The 23,029-nt window shown below is 39.3% G+C and overlaps 1 protein-coding gene across 1 annotated transcript in view; it reads right to left on the bottom strand.

Moving 5' to 3' along the window:
- The window catches only part of LOC121872725 (2-oxoisovalerate dehydrogenase subunit alpha, mitochondrial-like), a 37,066-nt gene that overhangs the window by 11,388 nt on the left and 2,649 nt on the right, over window positions 1-23,029 (bottom strand). Inside the window, exons 2-6 of the mRNA XM_042375739.1 lie at window positions 19,930-20,094; window positions 18,326-18,521; window positions 11,167-11,328; window positions 6,504-6,648; window positions 2,836-3,039 (exon numbers count right to left, since the gene is read on the bottom strand). Of these exons, the coding sequence (XP_042231673.1) occupies window positions 2,836-3,039; window positions 6,504-6,648; window positions 11,167-11,328; window positions 18,326-18,521; window positions 19,930-20,094 (872 nt within the window). The remainder of the gene's footprint in view (window positions 1-2,835; window positions 3,040-6,503; window positions 6,649-11,166; window positions 11,329-18,325; window positions 18,522-19,929; window positions 20,095-23,029) is intronic.

Raw genomic sequence — 23,029 nt, 5'->3', positions numbered from 1 at the left:
TTTTATTTTCAAGTCATATTACAAATTAAATAAAGTATTGTATTTTTCTCTATTACTGAAGATGTTATATTAATCTTGATGAAAAACTGTAAGTGGCCAATCATATGAGAATATAATACTGAATCAATAAATAAATAAACCTGACGAATGTGGCAACACCTGATCAGCCCCAGCCTGCTTACAGTGTCTTAGTTCTCAGTAGGTCTATAGCAAATCTGATTAGACTACTGTACAGTATTCAGTCAGTGTGGTTCATTTTATCAGATTTTTTATTTAATCTTCCCCAGGTTTTACTGTATTATACTGCAGGTTAGTGATTCATGTAATTCAAAAAATTTTATTTATTTTTGCGACCTTGTGGGTAGAGCCAACTATTTCATGTTAATCCGGAATACCGGTAACATAAATTTGTCCGGAGTGGTTTGCCAATCCGGATAAAACAGAAATCTGGATAAAAAGAGTAAGGATTAAGAATGTTTTAATTATACAGTCTCTCCTTGACTTACGACACATTCGACTTACGACAACCCGGACATATGACGGCCATGGTCCTACAAAATATTTTTCACATTACGTATTTTCAAGTCCTGACGTTAGTGATCGTGCTGTGTACCGACAAAATTTTTGTTTGTAATTCCCTTTAAAATGGTTGGCAAGCATAAAAGTGAGAGCTCTCGTGGTGCTGAGAAGAAAAAGGGACACCCATTTTAGAATTTCTATGTATAATTTTCGCCTTTTTGACTTACGACCTGGTCGTCGAGACAGAACCCCCGTTGTAAGTCGAGGAGAGACTATGCTGTATGTTTATCACATGGCCTCACGTTCCCCCCCCCCCCGTACCAACCTCATGCTCCCCAGTTTGAGTACCACTGTTCTAGAGTGCTCCAAAGTAACAAGAGAACCACAACGACATAAGCAATATTAGATATATCAAATGACTCTGCAATCATTATCAAACCTTGAATGGAAGACTGGAAATAAAGTCTCACATAAGACAAAAGTCAGAAAGACAAGAGAGGTCTTATGTAAAGAGACAAGACTCAGAATAAGAAGCAGAAACCCATACCTAACCTGTATCTAACAAGTGAGATCCAACAAAAAACAAAAATTAAAATGCTGAAAAAATTACAAGGAGCTTTATATTCTGGAGAAGAAAAGAGCAGGATAATCAACAATGGACTTTTACTTCAGACCAAGACCTATTCTAGTGGTAACTCTGCCTAAGTTAAAAGATGGAGTTGACCCAGAGGGTGACAAATGCTCCTACTGCCACTCCCTTATCCTCCCAGTAACCCCTCCACCCTCTTCCACTCCTCCACTGCATCACCTCACACAATGTCCACTACAGTAGTCCTTTATGTACGTAGTTAGTAAATTAATTTTGTTCGCATTAAATTGTTGACTATATATAAGACATTTTAAATTTTTATACATGCAGATATTTAAGTTGTGTTGTAAAGTACTGTAACATTTTATTACATGTTAGGGTTTTGGTTTTGAAGGAATTACCGTATACAGTAATGGTAATAAATGGATAAATATGATTTATTTCATGATATTTCAATTTCCAATAGCACTTCTCAGAACACAACTATCATAAATTGAGGTATTCCTGTATAATAACAATGCCTATGACTGCAATGCAATTAGTCTACTCTCATATAAATGTCCAAAATATGTTAAAGGGAGCCACTTAAATTCCTAAAACTAAGAGCAAGCCAGGAGCAAATTTGGTGAGGCCAGGTGACTGCAACTAAGCGAAATTAGTTCTGTTGCTAGTTAATACTCACTGGCAACATAGATCACAGAACACATGCTTGTTGGCTTATCTGGCAAATGACTACTTCATTTTGGGGGACTATGATTGTGTCAGGAGAAATAATGTTTTTAGGATTTCTGGAATTTAGTCCTCGTCATGTATGTTGGGAGTTCAAGAAATCCTGGGTTGTCAAACCTGATGATGCACTTACCTATACAGGAGTTGTCTGATCCACTCTGCATAAGAATTATTAATGCAGGTTGACAATCCCTTATCCGAAATCCTTGGGGCCAGAGGCTTTTTGGATTTGGGAATTTTTCAGTTTTCAGAATGGTTAGTTTTTTTTTTATGTGTAATAGCCCACCCAGGCACAAGTCACTGACCCACATTGGGGCCCGGGAGGCAGTAATGATGATGATGATGATGATGATGATGATGATGATGATGATGATGATGAATAAATAATAAATAATAATAATAATAATAATAATAATAATAATAATAATAATGATAATGATAATAATAATAATAATAATAATAATAATAATAATAATAATAATAATAATAATCATAATCATAATAATAATAATAATAATAATAATAATAATAATAATAATAATTCATAGGTCTAGGTCGTGTTTCTCACTTTTTATCTTTTTTCATTCTTGTACAGTATTTCTTTATTATTATTATCATTATTATTATTATTATTATTATTATTATTATTTTATTAATACAGTATTATTGTTATTATTATTATTATTAATTTTTTATTATATTTTATTATTATTGTTATTATTATTATTATTTTATTTTGGTGTATTTTTTATTAAAATTTTTATTTACCGGTACTATGAATAATTATTATTATTATTATAATTAGTATTTCTATTACATTTTCGCCCCTAGGCACCGATGTGGGTCAGTGATCTATGCCTGGGTGAGCTAATCCCTGTTATAAAAAAAAAAAAAAAAAAAAATTGCTCCACAAAAAAACTTTCGGTTTTCAGAATTTCAGATAAAGGGTTGTCAACCTGTAATATCAAAATAAAAAGAGAAACTTTCTGCATGATTACCTGTAAGTCATAGCCTCTATGAGAACTGGACGGTTTTCAGTAACAGTAATGTGTCGTGCAGCTTTGGTAACATTATAAACAGCAAAGACATCATTCCCATCAACGCGAATGGTGGCCATACCATAAGCCGGACCTCTTGCAGCAACACCATCTCCACGATACTGCTCACTCGTAGGTGTTGAAATGGCATATCCATTGTTACGGCTAAAAATAGTGTTTAAAGAATTATTTAGATTTAAAGCGGGAAATAGTATGAGTAAACTAACTTGGGTGAGAATTTAAATGTGGTACTGTATGCATATTTCAATTTCAATATCAATGAAAAAAGTTTCTATCCATCTTACAGTGCAATATTGACCATAATGTATAGTACAGTGAAGTCATGATAATTTCCAGGCACCTTCATTACTACCTCCTTTTTAATTCTGCGGTTAAATATTCATGATTCCCAGCTGAGCATCGGCTGCCACAGTGGTTTCATTTTTTTTGATCCGGGAGCAAAAGATAATTGTACATATCGAGTCATAGCACCAGGACTGCTTGTTGAAGGGCCAGAAAAACTATCACTTACGTAAGAAGGGCCATGGAAACAGGGAGAGGCATCAGGAGGCACCACACTATCACAACCTGGTGCAATCTCCTTGCACTTTTGACATTTTCCCACCCTTCCACCCTCCCCAACAACAGAAGGCATGGTTCAAAACTCTCAACACTGTTATGAATAAATTAAATCGCTGTGGTACACGAGTAATCAGCACAAGCCACAAGAAAATGAGTGGGAAAAGTGGGTCAACATTATATCCTGGGTCCTTTAAACACAAGAGAGAGAGTGGTGCAGTCTACAAAGCTGGCAGATCATGATGACGTTACCAAATGTGCATCTTGGGTGTCTAGCATTCGTACACAAACATAAAATTTGTAATATCTCCGTTAGCAGTAATCCCTCAAACCCGGAAATCTCCGATAACCGGAATTGAAATTTGCTCAGAAAATCATTCCCAAAGCCAGAATTTTCCAAAAATTTCCAGCTTTAGGAACAAATTTTCCGAGGTTGAAAATCGAGAGAATTTTCTGAAAATGTCTTGAATGAAGATGAAAGTTAAAGTATTTTTTTTGGGGGGGGGGACTTGACCTAACCTGACTCAATGTCAGGTGAAGATAGGGTGGGGGATTAGTTGGTCTCATAACACTGACCTGCCGCCACCATCAGCAAGTTCCGCCACTACTTCAGTTACGTGGGCGTTCCTGCGCGCCTGCGAACCAACGGAGGGCCCCAGTTCACAAGCCGGGACTTTGCCGCGTTCCTCAACCGATGGGGAGTCCGGCATGTGTTGTCACCGCCTCATTACCCGCAGTCCAACGGCCACGCTGAGGCTGCTGTCAAATCCCTGAAGCACCTCATCCTCAAAGTGGCCCCTTCTGGGAATATTGACTGCGAGGCCTTTGACCAGGGTCTCCTTGAGCTCCGCAACACACCCAATTACACCAGACGCTCCCCTGCCCAGGTCTTGTATGGACGCCCCCTCCGTTCTTGTGTCCCTGCTCACCCTCAATCCTTCTCCAAGGAGTGGCAGGCCAAGACAGAGGATTTTGATCGCCGAGCCGCCGAACGTATTCAAGACGTCGTCGCCCGCCACAACGACCACGCCCGTCCTCTCCCCAGGTTGAGTGTCGGCACCCAAGTCCGTGTCCAGGACCCGACCTCCCTACGTTGGGACAAAGTGGGCTTAGTCATGGGTCTCGGCAGGTCACGGGACTACCAGGTGCGGTTACCCAGCGGTCGGGTGTGGTGGAGGAACCGCCGTTTCCTCCGCCCCGTAACGCATCCCGCTGACCCCGTCACCAGTGCTGAGTCCCATATCCCACCCCAGTGATTAAGCCCCTCGATGCTCAGAATGGATCCACAGGAAAAGGTCCGCTCAAGATTTTGCTATGAGCGTATAGGGGGGGGGAGGTGTATGTATATTATGTATGTTGTATGTATACCATGTGTGTACTCTATATATACACATTATTTCTCTAGTCAGTAGCGTGTGGCAATGCCCGTTTCATGTCACCACACGCTTAGATAAATGTGCCTGGCGACATCTGGAAGCTGCTAGTATACCACTTACCACATGTCGCCCGAGAGGTCAGAGTGAGGTCAGTTGACCCTATAGGAGTGTAAGGACTACCTGTGCTTGTAAGCGCACTCCTGTATATTTCCGTTAATAAGAACCTACAGAACTCTACAGGTGTTTATGTTCGCCCCCGTAGTTAGAACCAAGTACCCTGAACATCTCCAGATATCATTGTATTTTATTTCAATTTTTTACTTCATATGCAAATTTGTGTATGAATACCCTAAAGCGATGATTTAGATTATATGCAATATTACGTATGAAAACCCCAAGAGTGTTAATACAACATTATTCGATTTCACTACAATTACCATATTATTTAGGTTCATTTGGTATCAGGTTAATAAAACTTTATCATAAAGTAATCAATATTCATGGATAAATCACTCATTCAACTCCCAGAAGAGTTATTATGGTATTAAATTCCTTCTTTTCTTTTCTTTTTACATAACGCAGTCACAGCCAGCCCAGCACCTGCCTGTCCCGATGGCGTAACCCACAGGCTGATTTTGAGAAGGGAAGGAGCTGTTTATGTAATGCAGAGCTACCTTTTGTTAAATATCCACATGTTACTGTATATTCTTTTTATATAATGTACAATGTTACAATGTTCAGTGTTTATTAAAGTAGTTTTGGAACAGTTTATGGGTATTTTTGGCCTTTGGATCCAAGCTAATTATTTCCATTTAAATCAATTAAACTATAATTCGCAATTTGATAATTCACGATGTCTTCTGGTAGCTAACCCAAAAATTATCATGACTCCACTGTTGTATGCTAACAAAATTTAAAATACACTGCACTTGTTAGTAATATCTCCCTGAGCTGGAATCCTTCAAACCTAGAACTCTCCCATAGCCGGAATTGAAATTTTCTCGGAAAATCATTCCCAGTCGGAATTTTCCAGAAAATTCAGGCTTTGGGAACGATTTTCTGAGGGGCAAATTTTCCGGAAAATTCTGAGAAAATTTTCCCGATACCACGAAAATTCTGGGGATGGGGGAGTTCTTTCCGGGTTTGAGAGATGAAAATGAAGCGCAATTTCCGGAAAATCCAAGAAATATTTTCTGGTACCCGGAAAATTCCTGGGAGGGGGGATATTTTTCCGGGTTCAAGAGAAGATGTAATGGGCAATTTCTGGAACTTCCAAGAATATTTTTCCGTTACTCGGAAAATTCCGGGGATGAGGGATTTCTTGGCTTTGGGAAAGTCGTCTCGTTACCCGGAAATCTCTCATTCCCGGAAGTGCTCTGCAAACCGGAAATCTCTCATTCCCGGAAAAGCTCTGCATCAATTGTTCCGGATAACAGAGATATCACTTTATTATCTACAGTGTTGTACAACAAAATGAGAAGCAGCTCCTAAAATCCTGTTATTTGATCAAAGGTGTGCAATTGGAGATCATGAACCTAGAAAGTTATTACAGTATGTTTGTAGGACAGTCAACAAGCCAAGTATTTTAAAAGCATATAAAAATATTAATACCAATGACATAAAAGTAAGCTATATACCATCAGTAAAAAATAAAAGCAATAGCCTTCCACCAACCAGAAAAATATCAAAGGACATTCAAGTGTTGCTGAGAAGTTAAATGCAGCATGAGCATCTCCTTCACTAGATGTTCCTTCCCCAAAGTAACAGATGACACACTGACCATTCTGAGCACGTTTGTAGGCATATGCACTTCCAACAGCTTAAAGAGAGAAACAGTGAAAAAACAGGAATTAATCATGCTTTCTTCAAGCAGGTGAAAATTAAAGACAATCAAGAGAAAATATGACTTACATACAGTACTAGACTCCACTGTAACCTAGATCTGTCTCTATAAAAGTCAAACTCTTTAAAGAAGGATTTAATGGTATAAGTATTTGGCAGGCAAGGTTAGTCACAAGATGCTGCGGAGAGATGTATGGATTTGTAGAATAACAAACAGGATAACACTTATGATTATGCCATACAGAACTGCATACCGGGAATGTCCTATATACAGTCTCTCCTTGACTTACGACAGGGTTCCGCCCTGACGACCGGGTCGTAAGTCGATTTGTTCGTAAGTCGAAAAGGCAAAAATAATACATAGAAGTTCTAAAATGAAATACAGTACTGTACAGTAAAAGTAATCAATAATGAAAAATTAATTAAGTGTAGTGTTACTGTGCACTTACCTTTAATGTAGTCAGCTGAATGCACATTACGACCAAATGTTGGGACTCGAAAATACGTAATGTGAAAAATATTTTATACGACCATGGCCGACGTATTTCTGGGTTGTATTGAGTCGAATATGTCATAAGTCAAGGAGAGACTGTACTCGTATATTTTTTTAAAACCAAAATACAGTAAACCCTCAATAACTTGGTATTTGATAACTCAGAATTTCATATAACTCGGCACGGATATGGTCTCAGAATGTACTGTATTAGTATAACTTGGGAAATGCCGAGATATATAAAATTATCTGGGAAAAATCTGTGTCACCTACCATGCCTGTGTCACCTCCCATGCATCTGTGTCACCTACCATGCATCTGTGTCACCTACTATGCTGCTTCATTCTTTGCCTGCAGTGCTAGTAAGAGTTAATTTTTTACATTCAGTAATTACATGTACAGTAGCTAAAAAAAGTATCTGACAGGGTGGATCTGATGACCTCCTAAATTGTACATGCAACTCGTAATGTCTTGGGAAGGTTGGTATGTGTGTCTTCACCCACCACCATTTAGTATCCAAAACTGGGGGTGAGTTGGCATATTGGAATAAAATAAACAGTTAAGTGATTACTTTCTCTTAGTATAAGGAGACAACATGCCTATCCCAATACCCATCGTCCGTGATATCGTATTGTTTCACACAACGTATGCACAGATACTTTTTTTAGCTACTGTCCAATGAAAGACAAAAGTCGTGTTGTGAAATTTGGTGAAAACATATGCCAAAGGGCTAAGCTTTTGGTGTGCTCTGCCTTGTGGTAGGGGGCTCTCAAAATGTTTCACGAGTTATATTTAATCTTGGGACAAAACCGCAACACGACTTTTGTCTTTGATCGTACACATATATGGGTCGATATTTTTTTTATTGTTGTATTTTTGTAGGAGGGGGGAGAAATGGCTCTGTAAGTCGGAATTTGGGATAACTCGGCAAAGCCAGAGCCCCGTGTGTGCCGAGTTATCAAGGGTTTACTGTACGTACAAATCAGACTTATGAACATCCTCAGGAACGGAAACCATTCGTAACTCGAGGGACCTCCTGTACAGTAAACCCTCCATAACTCGGCACAAATGGGGCTCTAACACAGAGGCATGGTAGGTGATGCAGGTGGCCAGTTATGCCAAGATTTCCTCGACAATTTATACATATCTAGGAATTTCTCGAGTTATACTAATACATTTGAAGACCATATCCATGCCGAGTTATATGAAATTCCGAGTTATCAAATGCCGAATTATCAAGGGTTTACTGTAGTGTTTATTATAGTCACTGTTCTTAAACATTAAATAATAAATAATAATAATAATGATAATAATTAACGGTTTATTGAAAAAAGTTCAGCATCCTGAAGGCTGAAAATATACATTGGACAAAAATTACTTATGACATACAAAACATGAGGGGGGGGGGTGTTAACAAAAGCTTTCATTAGAGAAAGAAAAAGGAACATACAGTGAAAATACAAATTAATGTCTACAGTGGAGGTTACATAGGTCACATGGACTGAGGTGTTGAACGGCAAATAAGTAGTGTAGTAATTCCCTCACAGATGGTGTTAGGAGGGACCTCACATAATGTAGTAACTCCCTCACAGATGGTGTTAAGAGGGACCTCACACGGTGTAGTAATTACCTCACAGATGGTGTTATGAGGGACCTGACATGGTGTAGTAATCCCCTTACAGATGGTGTTATGGGTGACCTGACATGGTGTAGTAATTCTCTCACAGATGATGTTATGGGGGACCTGACATGGTGTAGTAATTACCTCACAGATGGTGTTATGAGGGACCTGACATGGTGTAGTAATTCTCTCACAGATGGTGTTATGAGGGACCTGACATGGTGTAGTAATTCTCTCAGAGATGATGTTATGAGGGACCTCAGTAATTCTCTCACAGATGGTGTTATGAGGGACCTCACATGGTGTAGTAATTACCAAACAGATGGTGTTATAAGGGACCTCACATTGTGTAGTAATTCTCTCACAGATGGTGTTATGAGGGACCTGACATGGCGTAGTAATTACCTAACAGATGGTGTTATAAGGAATCTCACATGGTGTAGTAATTCTCTCACAGATGGTGTTATGAGGAACCTCACATGGTGTAGTAATTACCTAACAGATGGTGTTATAAGGGACCTCACATGGTGTAATAATTACCTCACAGATGATGTTATGGGGGACCTCACATGTTGTAGTAATTCTCTCACAGATGGTGTTATGAGAGACCTCACATGGTGTAGTAATTACCTCACAGATGATGTTATGGGGGACCTCACATGGTGTAGTAATTACCTCACAGATGGTGTTATGAGGGACCTCACATGGTGTAGTAATTCTCTCACAGATGGTGTTATGAGGGACCTCACATGGTGTAGTAATTACCTCACAGATGGTGTTATGAGGGACCTGACATGGCATAGTAATTCTCTCACAGATGATGTTATGGGGGACCTCACATGGTGTAGTAATTACCTCACAGATGGTGTTATGAGGGACCTCACATGGTGTAGTAATTCTCTCACAGATGGTGTTATGAGGGACCTCACATGGTGTAGTAATTCTCTCACAGAGGGTGTTATGAGGGACCTCACATGGTATAGTAACTCCCTCACAGATGATGTTATGAGGGACCACACATGGTGTAGTAATTCTCTCACAGATGGTGTTATGGGGGACCTCACATGGTGTAGGAACTCCCTCACAGATGGTGTTATGGGGGACCTCACATGGTGTAGGAACTCCCTCACAGATGGTGTTATGAGGGACCTCACATGGTGTAGGAACTCCCTCACAGATGGTGTTATGAGGGACCTCAAATGGTTTAGTAATTCTCTCACAGATGGTGTTATGGGGGACCTCACATGGTGTAGGAACTCCCTCACAGATGGTGTTATGAGGGACCTCACATGGTGTAGGAACTCCCTCACAGATGGTGTTATGAGGGACCTCAAATGGTTTAGTAATTCTCTCACAGATGGTGTTATGGGGGACCTCGCATGATGCTGTAGCAACTCAATCAAGTGGTGTACAGTCAGGTGTGGCACCAGGCGTCTCTATCGTGGACAGATTAACACATCAGTGCTTGTTGTTGGGTCTCATGAGCAGTTATCACTGGGTACTTGGGACATCACTGTGAGAAGGTAAACTTGGGGACGACGCTCAGCTGTTACTGTTGCGTTGTTCACCACTGTTCAAAACTGGTTCAACTCCTTTCCCAAATGAAATTGTAACTTCTGTCAAGAACTTGCTGATATTCCGGTGGGGAGGAGGGGGTTAAGGGGAGTAAGTTGGGGTATGTGCCAACATAACAGTTGACCTGGCTGTTGCCAGAGCAGCACCAGATACATCTTGACCAGGAACCTAACCAAGTTCCTCCCATTGAACTAAGGTGTATACATTCATGGTTTCTGATCTGAGAGGTTTTACAAGAACCTAACCTCTGCAAATATCAAGGGTCTACTGTATATCTTTATGTATTTCAAGTTTTCTATTGATTTACAATTGTTTCCATACAAAATTTAAGCCCAAGTAAACTTAAAAGTTTTGGCCAGAAGTGCATTCCCAGTTAATACTGTACATAATTTCTTATTGGCAACACTGAAATGTCATAACTTTTGAACTAAAGAATTGCATTGTATGTGAAGAAGCATGCAGTAATAGGCAAAATTATGTTATGACATGAAATTATGAAAACATAATTATGTTTTGTATATTACAAACCTTAAAATATATGCCGGTATACATTATTGATTATAACTTCATATAGGAATAATGTAAAATAATAATGTTAAAAAGTCAATTGTCAGTGGGGCATGTGTAATGCAAGTCGATTGGTAGAGCCACCCGCCGTTTGAAAACTTGGTACCTTCATTCACCAGCTGACGGGGGTAGCATTGTACATTAGTTGGGTGTGATAAAATTATACTCATTTTTTGGCACTTGTAGAGTTTTTGCACACAGCACCTCATACCCTGTACACACAAGCATGATATACATACCTTGAGGCATCTGTGTGGCTAATGGTGAAGAAATAGTAACAAAGTTGTGCTCATTAGAACCATAATGAACAGGCATCTGTCTCCCTTTTCCACTATCCCTCTCATTGCCATAACATTGGTTCATGAAGCGATCCAGAGAGAACCCTCGCCACATCAGCACACCTGATAACAGAAAAAAACATACTTTGGAGTTTTTGCTTTGGTATTCAGAATGGAATTCGAATCTTCAGACAACAAACTGACTGAACTATAAAGAAAGGAATAAGGCCGTGCGAGTCACTTTTGTGGGTTTGTAAAAACAGGATTCTGAGAGTATCTTATTGAGCTCCTCCAAGGCACTGTCTTCCTGGTAGTTACAGTACATTAACACTGTATTTACCTGTCTCAGTCTGTTACTGTTCAGTACAGTGAATCAAATTACATTCAGCTTTCTCATTTTCAAATGACTGGTGGCTAAATTACCATCTACTGGTCAGACTAAGCTATTTATTTGTCCTGATTACATGTGTGTGACATATTGCCTAATAGATGCAGGGAAAGGAAGAATGTGTTTGTTCCAAGGAGACAGTGAAAATTGAAGGAATAGAATGTTCAGGAAGCATTTTATGCAGAGTTGAAAAGAGAGGAATCAGCCGTGACGGTGTAAGGGGTAGTAGCAAGATGCTGGGCCATATGAAAGAATGTTTTATTGAGTGTGGCTGACAAGATATGTGGCTGGACAAAAGGCCCAGCCAGGTATGCAGTAGCATTGTGGTGGAATGATGCAGTGGACAGAGAGAAAGGAAGATGGGTGGGATGGGTGGTGACAAGGAAGAAAACCTGGAGACAAATTAAAAGGCCAGAAGAGTTTTACAAGGCTATGAAGCAAGAACAGGATGGATTAGCAGATATGCTAAATACAGTAGTGTGGATGGAGATTGGAGTGTACTGTTCCAAATGACTGCAGAAGTGTGATTGTAAAAACTTAAAAGGGGAAAAGGTGATGCACTTAAAATGGAAGCTACAGGTGCCTGAAGCTGTTAGACCATGTTATGAAAGTTGTAGAAAAAGTGATCAAGAAATTGATATGGAAGTGTGGACATTAATGAAATGCAAGTATGGGGACTACAGAGGCATTACTTTATAACCAGGCAACTACAGCAAAAGAAATATATAGGGAAGGAGAGAATGTACTGTACTTCATATTTGTAGACTTAGAGAAGGCATTTGACAGGGTACCACATAAAGTAATAAAGTATGATTGAGAAAGCTAGAGGTTAAGGAGTGTCTGTTCAAGTGGTAATGGTATTATAGTTGGGCTGAAAAACCGATATGAGAGTAAATGGTGAGGAAAGTGATGAATTTAAGGTAAAAGTAGTGATTCACCAGGGGTATACCTTGAGCCCCTTTCTGTTTGTCATGGTGCTATAGGCAACTTCATAAGACTTTAGAACTGGTATACCATGGGAGTTGTAGTATATTGATAATCTAGTGCTGATAGTGTTGAAGAGGTAGTGGAAAACATTTATGAAATGGAAATTTGAAATGGAGTCAAAGGGCTTGAGAGTGAATGTCGTAAAAACAAGAGTACTGTATTCATTAGTGGCCATGAGCGAGGGATCCATATGATGTAGTGGAATGTGGAAAATGACCATTTGCTGTCTGTAAGAAAGGTGTATGCAGAAACTCAACAATATGCAGTGAGTGTGGAAGGTGGATACAAAATAGATGCAGCGGAGTAGATAGCAGACTGTTAACTTTAAGTGTCCTATATACCTTAGCAAGGCTGGAGAAACTCAACATTGGGGATATATCCTTGAATGGTGTTCCTGAGTTCTAATACCTGGGTGACACAATGAAGCAGACAAAATCTTTAAGAAGTTGGACGAATGGACACCACGCACACATATGACATGGGCCATAACATTATCTTCAGGCCCTTAAAAACATGCAATATAAGAAAAATTTGCAGTTAAGCAGACTGAAGGTGTTGGCTTGGGAGTTGACAGATATATGTAAAAGTGAGGAGCGCTAATATGTGGCTCTGATGACTTACCGTATATCTCGGCCTATAAGGCGTCGGGGTGCATAAGACGGCCCCCCCAAATTTCCATTTAAAAAGTAGTTTTTGAGCTCTATTCGCTGTATAAGACCAGTACCCCAAATGTGACACTTACCCACTGACTCAGTAGTCCTCTACCAACCATCCTTGGTTTTTTAAAATAAGGCCAATTCACTTCAAGTAATGTCATCAAATGTTACCCGCTGGTGTAGTGTAAACACTAGTGACGTCACTGAAGCGTCTGCTATTTACCGGTAACTGGAACTAATGTCGGTGTCGAGTAAAATTTTTCCATTTACTTGAAATGGATTTACCGATTTATTTGTTTATTTATAATATACTGTAACATATTAAACACACTGCAAGTATTTTCTTTAATTTATATGCTTGCTTCACACGAGACGATCGGTGGTGGGAGTGTTACCTCGTCTCGGTGGTGGGACTGTGTTCCCACTGTTTACCGTACTTTTTTTTAGTAAGTTCTTTTTTGTTATATTTTTTACTAAAAGTGTTATTTTATGTGGATAAAAATGTTACAATGGACTTAAAACTATAAAAAATCATCTAAGCATGCTTGAAAACATACATATCGACACCAAGATCACCCAGATTGACCAACTACATCAATTTCTATAAGAAAAATCAACTTTTGAAGGTCAATATGGCGGTCACCTTGAAAAATGGTCGCCATCTTGAATTTTTAAATGGCCAATCAGGCAGACTTGACTAGTAACCATTAGAGAATTACCATGCCAAATTTGGTGCTTGTACCACCATTTTCATGATTCTCTTGAAAAATTGCATTTAGCTGCCCCACTAATGTCACCACTCCCATCTCAACATGACACTCGTATACTGAAATATTGTATTTCATACTACATATGACTTTACAAAAAGAAATGTCCACGTCTGGTTAAATAACTCTTGTAGATATAATACCAGTTGAATAAACGAAACTAAAAAACTGGAGATTGTAATTACAGTGAAGCCTTGACAACTCCATTATGAAGTTAGGGATTAGATGACGCCAAATACAATCACCTAAATGCACTTTAAGAGAGAGGAGTCACCGTGCCAGGGCTTAATATTATCCTGGACCCTAGAGGTTGATGACGTATTCAGTGTCGGGCAGAAATACATCGATGTACACAGCACATGATCCCAATCAACTCCAGTATAGGTGTTAATAATGTAGAGGTGACCAGGTGTGTTGCACGTTGGTAGTGTTGGATGGTGATGCAGGAAAGAGGTAGTGTGTTGAGGGTGGTGTGTGGTTATGACTCACTCCCACAACCCCCCCACACCACTCACACATCCTCACAACTGTACCACAAAGCCCCCACACTACTCATACCGCATCCTCCTAACACTACCACTGCACAACCCCCCCACACCACTCACACATCCTCACAACTGAACCACAAAGCCCCCACACTACTCATACAGCATCCTCCTAACACTACCACTGCACAACCCCCCCACACCACTCACACATCCTCACAACTGAACCACAAAGTCCCCACACTACTCATACATCCTCCCACTACCACAACCCCCCCACACCACTCACACATCCTCACAACAACCACAACCCCCCCACACCACTTACACATCCTCACAACTATACCACAAAGCCCCCACACTACTCATACAGCATCCTCACAACACTACCACAACCCCCCCACACCACTCACACATCCTCACAACTGTACCACAAAGCCCCCACACTACTCATACAGCATCCTCACAACACTACCACAACCCCCCCACACCACTCACACATCCTCACAACTGTACCACAAAGCCCCCACACTACTCACAGCATCCTCCCACTACCACATCCTCACAACACTCCTACATAACACCACCACTGCACAACCCCCCCACACCACTCACACATCCTGAACACAAAGCCCCCACACTACCACAGCATCCTCACAACACCACACCACTACATCACACTACCACAACCCCCCACACCACATACACATCCTCACAACACTACCACAACCCCCACACCACTCACACATCCTCACAACACTACCATAATAAAATTAATTATTTCTAGTGTGGTCGACTTCCTACACAAAGACAGGCTATAAATAGCCGTCTTATCTCAACCTCCTTCCTTCCCCCTCCATCCCTCTGTTCTCAGAGAGGTCTTGGTAAATAACTTTTGTTTGTTTATTTTCATTGTTTGTCTAATTTATCATGTTGTATCAAAGTAATATTACTAAAAGTTTTAGGCAGCTACCAAATGGGGAGATTCTACTGCCTGGGAAGATATTGGAAGCACAATGTACAGTATTGTCTAATGGTAGACCCTACTTCCATATGGCATCACGAAAATTGTGACCAAGTCTTAGGTTGCTGATTTATCTTTCTGTCTCATTTACACACAATTGCAGAGTTTCAATTGTTTCTCTTCCTTTGACAACACAACATACATACAATATAATGTTTCTCACCTTTGATCTTTTTTCCATTTATTTATTGTTGGTTATTTAAAATAATGCCAATTCACTTCAAGTATTGGCATCAAATTATACCGGCTGGTGTACACTAGTGACTCACTTAAGCGGCAGTTATTTAATTGGAACTAATGTTGGTGTGAGTAAAATATTTCCATTTACTTAAAATAGATTTGCCGATTTATTTGTTTATTTATTTATTTATAATATACTGTAATACATTAAACACACTGCAAGTATTTTCTTTAATTTATATACTTGTTTCGCGAAAAAGGGAGGCTAGCATTATAACTGGTAGGTGATCATTAAGGACCAAACTCCGAATCCATGACTCCATGAAGTGACTTCTGTTCATCATTTATATCCTAAATTTACCACTGTCGGTAGTTTCAAGAATTAACGCAGTCATTTACTGAATATTCTTTGTAAAAAAATTAATTTTAAATTAATTATTTATAGGAGATAAGTATTATGATCAGTAAATATACAGATATGCATTACTGACCACCTCCGAACACAAGGACGGCTAAAAATAGCCACAGGCGGTCACAGTCAAGGTCACTTTCCCTGGTAGGACTTTGTGAGTGGTTTACCATGTTTCCATCACCACTCTTGACACGCAATATTTAAGAGGTAAGAATTTTATACTTGGTGATTAAGACGACCCCCTAACTTTGGGCAGATTTTTTTAATGTTCAAATTCCGTCTTATAAGCCGAGATATACGTAAAGGTTAAAAAAGGCACATCCCTAATATCCTTCTAGCCTTCTCCCTACAGAGGAAAGGAGGCACCACTGACACTTTTTTACTACAGTATTATTTCATGCACCTCTTATAATCTATAAGAATATAAAACATCAATTGAAAATCTTAACAAAGTATACCAGACAAACTAACTGCAGTAGATTTGTATGTAGTACAGGAAGATTTCATATTTCGCGCTATTACATTTCGCGAGCACTACCTAATGTAACCAAGTCTTATATTTTGCATAAAATATCATGAGTTTCGCAAGATCCAGGCAGCTGAATGCTGGCCACCATCTTGAATGAGATCACAGCCCTCATACCAGTTACAGTCATTTCTACTACAACGCGTGTTTTGTCAATGTGAATTGGTTGTAACGAGATTGATAAATAGGGGAACGCTGTTTGTAAAACACGAACTTTTGCATACGAATGTTGGCTATAGCATGATTCCATCCTTAACGTTTTAAGTGTGGTGCGGGGTTATGCAATGTTTACAGTTTACGTTCGACATGACATGTTCAACTGATTCGTGTCTATTGTTTGTGAAGTGTTTTTTGAGACACTGTAAATTTTGTTCTTTTTTTGCACATTTAGCGGTTACCTATAAATACTGTATGAAAAGAATAAGTAAAAAGAATGTTTCGCAGTGAGGACTAATAACGGTTTACACCAGCGCTCTCTGTTTACATCACATGATCAGTTGAATTGTGCGGTTTCTGTTAATTACTCCGTGATTTTCGCAATTTTCTCCAATTTTGTTGTGTCAGCGATGAATACGGAAAGACAAGGTAAGAAGAATGTTTCCAACAAGCATTCTGGTGATCAAATTGCCGGTGGTGAACGTAAAAGAGGTCTACAAGAACGCAACTATCGCGTTGCAGCCTGCGCCATCCTAGCGACCGCCCGAGCTGCTATTGTGTGCTTTTTTGGGTGGTGCTACCACCTGTCGAGTCAAGATAATGGCCTCTACCTCTACTGGGGCCCTACTGGTGCTGGTGGGGGTGGGACAGACCCACCTATGCAGCCAAATAAGGAAAATGAGAAGCGGGACTATCATAAGGGAGTTAAGTTTGCCAAGTACTCGATGCAGGATAAGCAGCGTGTGATTAAGTTACTTGAGAAAAGCCTAAAAACTAGTGTCTGGAATGCACAATCAGATCATTAAATACAGAATTTGTATCATTTGGAGGTTATAAATGGGAAAATCAGAAGTTGATATAGAGTGGCCAGTCTATATTGTTATTTTTCACATTAGTACATGTATTTGCATTTGGCGAATTTGAATTTGGCGCAATTTTTTCCGTCTATATTACTCACGAAATACAAGATCTTACTGTACTGTACAGTAGGTATATTTATTATATCTAAATACCTGTACACTGAAAACAGAAAAACACTAAGAATTGGCTGTGATTGTGCCTCCAATACTTCATAACTCTGCCTTGGAGTATTCAACATTATTCATCTAGGCATCATTATTTTCATCATCAATAACATTTTACAGCCATTTTCCACAGTTGTGTAGTTTAGCTGCTACTACCTGATGGCAACAGCAGGGTAAATATCAATATTTCTGCACAACTATAACACTAAGCCAATAAAACAAAATCAGTATAAAATATGCTACACCTCACTACAATTCAAGAGGAAGTGGGGCTACCCAGTTTACACATGGAGTAAGGAGAGCAAGTCTAGAAACCATGATACTGCCAGGAATAGGTTAACTTCTTTCGAGGTCCACCACAAATAATCATCCGGCTACATATTTATGTTGTCTCATTACCTGGGACCAAGTCTTCTTTTAGGATCTCCTCAATTCAAATGTTATAAGTTGTACTGTACTTGCAAACTATTGATTAAATATACTGTACCAAATTTACTGTTTTTAACTCTCCTACCTGCTTCTCGATATTGACCGTAGACAAGGTCTCTGTCATCTAGTGCAGCAGCTGAGCCAATGTGTGTTCCTTCCTCACCATAGTTGGTCATGTAAAATGAGATGCGACCCTGGCGCTGGGATTCATACATAATGCGATCCATTGTGTTGAGCAGTGTCATTTTGTGATACATACGTACTACAACCTCCTCATCCAGCTGAAGTAAGACAAGAGGGTCATTATGTACTCTATGCCAAAAGTTTCAAAGCTTTAAATTCACAAGAGCACTCAAGGCTTCCCCTGGTATTTTGTTTTTCTGTAGACAAGTTTAAGTATTTTCTGTAGCCAAATTAGTATTTCTGTATTCAGACATTGTATTTTTTGTGTTCTCTTATTCTATAATTTTTACAGTACTATCATTAGGAAATAAAGGATTACTGAAAATTAATTGCATTAAAGGCTAATACAAAGAACTGCCATTAAATTTTACCAGTAACTGTAGAGGTTTTAATTAGCATCTTTAAGAAATCTGTACTGTATATTTTAGAGATACTGTACTGTAATGATATGCAACCACAGAAGCCCTGGTACCATAATCACACCTGCTGCCATTGTTCAAGAGTAATTTGTTGTGGATTGATTCAGTAATCTGCAACATAATACCATTACAGTTTGTGATAGCTTCATCAGCAACAGAGAGATGTGGTGTAGGAAACATGAAAAACAAACACGACTGTAAATATACCTTATACAACATGGAATGGCGAACAATATCAAGGAAACTGAAGAAGTGAAGTGAACTCTACACAGGATGGTGTTACAGGTCTGACATATTTATAGGTAGTATGAAAGGTGTGTTAAATATTACATAAAAAAAATTACACAACGAAAAACTATAACAGAAAAAGAATAAAATTTATCATGAAATTTTAAGTCCTGGAGTGTGTTCATTCGGGTGGTTGGCAAAGAAGTAGTCATGGAAAGGGACAAAGAGCAGAATAATAATCTTTAATGCAAGGTAGTTGAAGAGGAGTATCACAGGAAATACTTTACAAACCTATTGATGTTACCACAATAAGAAAAAGTGATGCCCATTGTAAAATATGAAAAAACCAACACAAGTGATATTTAATATGTACCTGAAATATGTGTTATATTAAACCTTAAAATTATCAATAACAAAAAATGTCAATTGAAGTGAGTATAATACAGTACTTCAAGACTTTTTCATATTGTAATAGTAACATTCTCTCCCCTTTTCCTTGAAGTAATTTTAAACATTTTAAGGTCCTCCAAGTACAAGAAAGGGGGAAAAATAAGATACACGCCAGAGCTCCGCGTGGGTAGAAGGATAAACAACTGAGCCACATAGCACTACATCACAAGCCCACGCCAGAGCTGCGCGTGGGCAGAAAGATAAACAACTGAGCCACATCACAAGCCCACATGATCAAGGATTCCATGGTTTAGTTCCAATATATCTAAGGACTTTTTTCTCAATTGGCTTATAAGGAATGAACTGATTTATTTTTCATATAAATAATACTATTCCTTATAATAACAAGCACTACACCAAAAACAAAACTAATATATCATCATCATAAGATAAATTCTCTGATAATAACCTTGGGATCATATGCAGGATCGATGATTTGGCCCTTGCGGTCCATGACACGATACACTGGTATGCCATCATAAAGATCTGGCTGTACAAAATCAAGCTTTTCCGTCCACTTGGAGCGTGACCCAGGGAAATTAGGTTGTTCTTCACCAATGCTAGAGCTCAAACCCTGAAAAAAAATACTCAAATTACAAAGAAAAGAAGTAAATCAGTGATATACAGCTGTGAACTGTACTAATATTTAACATGGTACTGTATCAAACTATACAGCTCCTCCCCGACTTACGACCTACTCGACTTACAACCACCCGCACTTACGACCTGCCTCTGTCGTACCAAAAATTTTTCAAATTATGTATTTTCGAGTCCCAACGTCAGTGATTACGCTGTGTACTGACAAAATTTTCGTTTGTACAGTGGTCCCTCGGTTAACGAACACAATTCGTTCCAGAAGGTCGTTCGTTAACCGAAAATTTTGTTAACCGAAACCATTGTTTCAATGGGATTTTGGGTAATTGGTTCCAGCTCACCGAAAATTACATACAAACTAAAAATAAATGCAGTAAAGTACACTTACTTTGAGGTGTGCATGTAGAAGTGGGGGTGGAGGAGAAGGGAGAAGAGAAGGCAGTGGAGGAGGAAGAGAAGTCACCCCATGCTTCATGCCACCATTTCACCCATAAAATTTTTAGTTCACTTGGTGTAATTCAAGATTATTTTCTTTAAATCAACACTACACTGCACTGCACTATATATTGTCAATATGTAAAATAAATTTCAGAATGACCAATAATTGTACTGTAAAAACGTAAAAATAGTTTATGTTGAAGAGAGTCTCAAGCAAGATGCTACCTCCACTGAGCAGAGACACATACTAACGCCAATCTGGGTGAGTCAAGTGGCTGTTTGGCGCGCTAAAAACTACAGTAGTTCCCTGTACTTCAATTATGTTAAATAATTGTTAAAATGACTAAAAATTTTAATATAGACTTGGAAAATTATACTACAGCTGGCGAGCAGGCGAAAACATGTTGACACGATTTCGTAAGGATTTCGTTAACCGAGGCATTCGTTAACCGAGGGATCACTGTAATTGGAAAATCCTCTCACAAATAATCGGAAACAATTTATTTAAAATGTGACCGAGAACCGCGAAGTAAAAATCCGCGAGCTTGGGGGGCCCCCTGGAATAATATATGCTACGAAGTATTATGAAGCGATGTAGAAGTTTAACATTTTCATCGTTTTGTCATCAAGTATCAAGAAATTTGGTGCAAATAAACGAAAATCTCGGCCAATAAATCTGATGAACGAGGTACTGTACAGTTAATTTGTGTGTCAGAGTATTCTAATGTGAGCTCTAACATACTGCAGTATGAATCAAGTGTCCAGCTGATCTAGCCTGAAGTCCAGTGGCTGTTCCTCTGAACGTTTTACCTCCCCGGACTGCACATATATAAGCGTGTATTTATATCAAGTTTTATCAGTTATATAAATGATTTGGGATATTTACAGCTGGACAAACTGTAGTAAATTACCTATTGTGCTATATTTTTGGGTATCATTTGCTTATTTGCTTTATTGATGGTATAAAACAAAGAAATATGAAAAGACTTCATTTGAAAGCGAATTTCATTTTTTACTTCAACCTTTATGATAAGTACAGCAACTCCCAGACTTACGACCTACCCGACCTACAACCACCCGCACTTACGACCTGCCTCAGTCGATACGACCACCCGCACATACGACTGCCGCAGTCGGTACCAAAATTTTTTTTAAATGGCGCGCGTATTTTCTATACCGAAACATTTCTGTCCCGTACCAGAGAGTCACGTGGCTTGGGTCACCTCGTGGCTACAGAACCCACGCCGTAGAGCGCTTAGTTGGTGTTTGGCTGTCGTTTTATCCACAAATGATCGCGTTGTGTACTGACATTATTTTCGTATCTAATTCACTTTAGAATGACTGGAAAGCGTAGAAGTGATATTGTCGGTGGTGCTCAGAAGAAAAGGAGACAGTCAATTATTTTTGAGACGAAAATGAAGATAATAATGCAGCATGAAAATGGAAAAACTGTAGCAACCATTTCACGCGACCTCGGTTTCTCGCACTCGACCATATCTACTATTTTGAAGGACAAGGAACGTTTTCGTGAGGTAGTGAAAGGATCAGCACCTATAAAGGGAACTATAATAACGAAGAAAAGACAAGGTCCTATTCATGAGATGGAAAAATTACTTGTGATATGGAGGGAAGACCAGATATAAAAGCGTGTACCCTTAAGCCTTCTAACCCTACAGGCTAAGGCAAGAAGCCTTTTCGAAAGCCTGAAGGAGCAGGCAGGAGATGAGTGCGACCAAACCTTCAGAGCAAGTTATGGCTGGTTTGACAGATTTAAGAACCGCTACAGTTTACACAATGTTAAGGTGAGTGGAGAGGCAGCTAGTGCTGATGTTGGTGCTGCCGAAGCTTTTAAGGAGGAGCTAGATCATGTCATCGTGGAGGGAAATTATTTGCCTGAGCAAATATTCAATGTGGATGAAACTGGATTATTATGGAAGCGCATGCCTGAACGGACATACATCCACAAAGAGGAGAAAAAAATCCCAGGATTCAAGGCATTCAAGGACCGAATTACACTTCTGTTGGGGGGGAATGTAGCTGGTTTCAAGCTAAAGCCCTTCCTGATCTATCATTCAGAGAACCCCAGGACTTTTAAACATGTCAGCAAGCACACACTGCCAGTGTTTTATCAAAGTAACGAGAAAGCCTCGATGACCCTAGTACTGTTTGAGGATTGGTTCATGACTTGTTTCATTCCTTGAGCCAAGGAGTATTGTCTGCAACAAGGGATTGCATTCAAGATTTTGTTAATTTTGGATAATGCTCCGGGACACCCACCACACCTGGACGACATACACCCTGATGTTAAGGTAGTGTACATTCCACCTAACACTACCTCTGTCATCCAACCCATGGATCAAGGTGCTATTGCAGCTTTTAAAGCTAATTGTTTATGTACGACCTTCGCTCAGGCTGTTGCAGCTACTGAAGGTGAGAAAATGCTCGGAGAATTTTGGAATGACAACAACATTTTGAAT

Source organism: Homarus americanus, unplaced genomic scaffold (genome assembly GCF_018991925.1).
Source record: "Homarus americanus isolate GMGI-L3 unplaced genomic scaffold, GMGI_Hamer_2.0 scaffold39155, whole genome shotgun sequence".
Classification (NCBI taxonomy): Eukaryota; Metazoa; Arthropoda; class Malacostraca; order Decapoda; family Nephropidae; genus Homarus; species Homarus americanus.
This window is presented reverse-complemented; position numbering and strand designations above follow the sequence as displayed.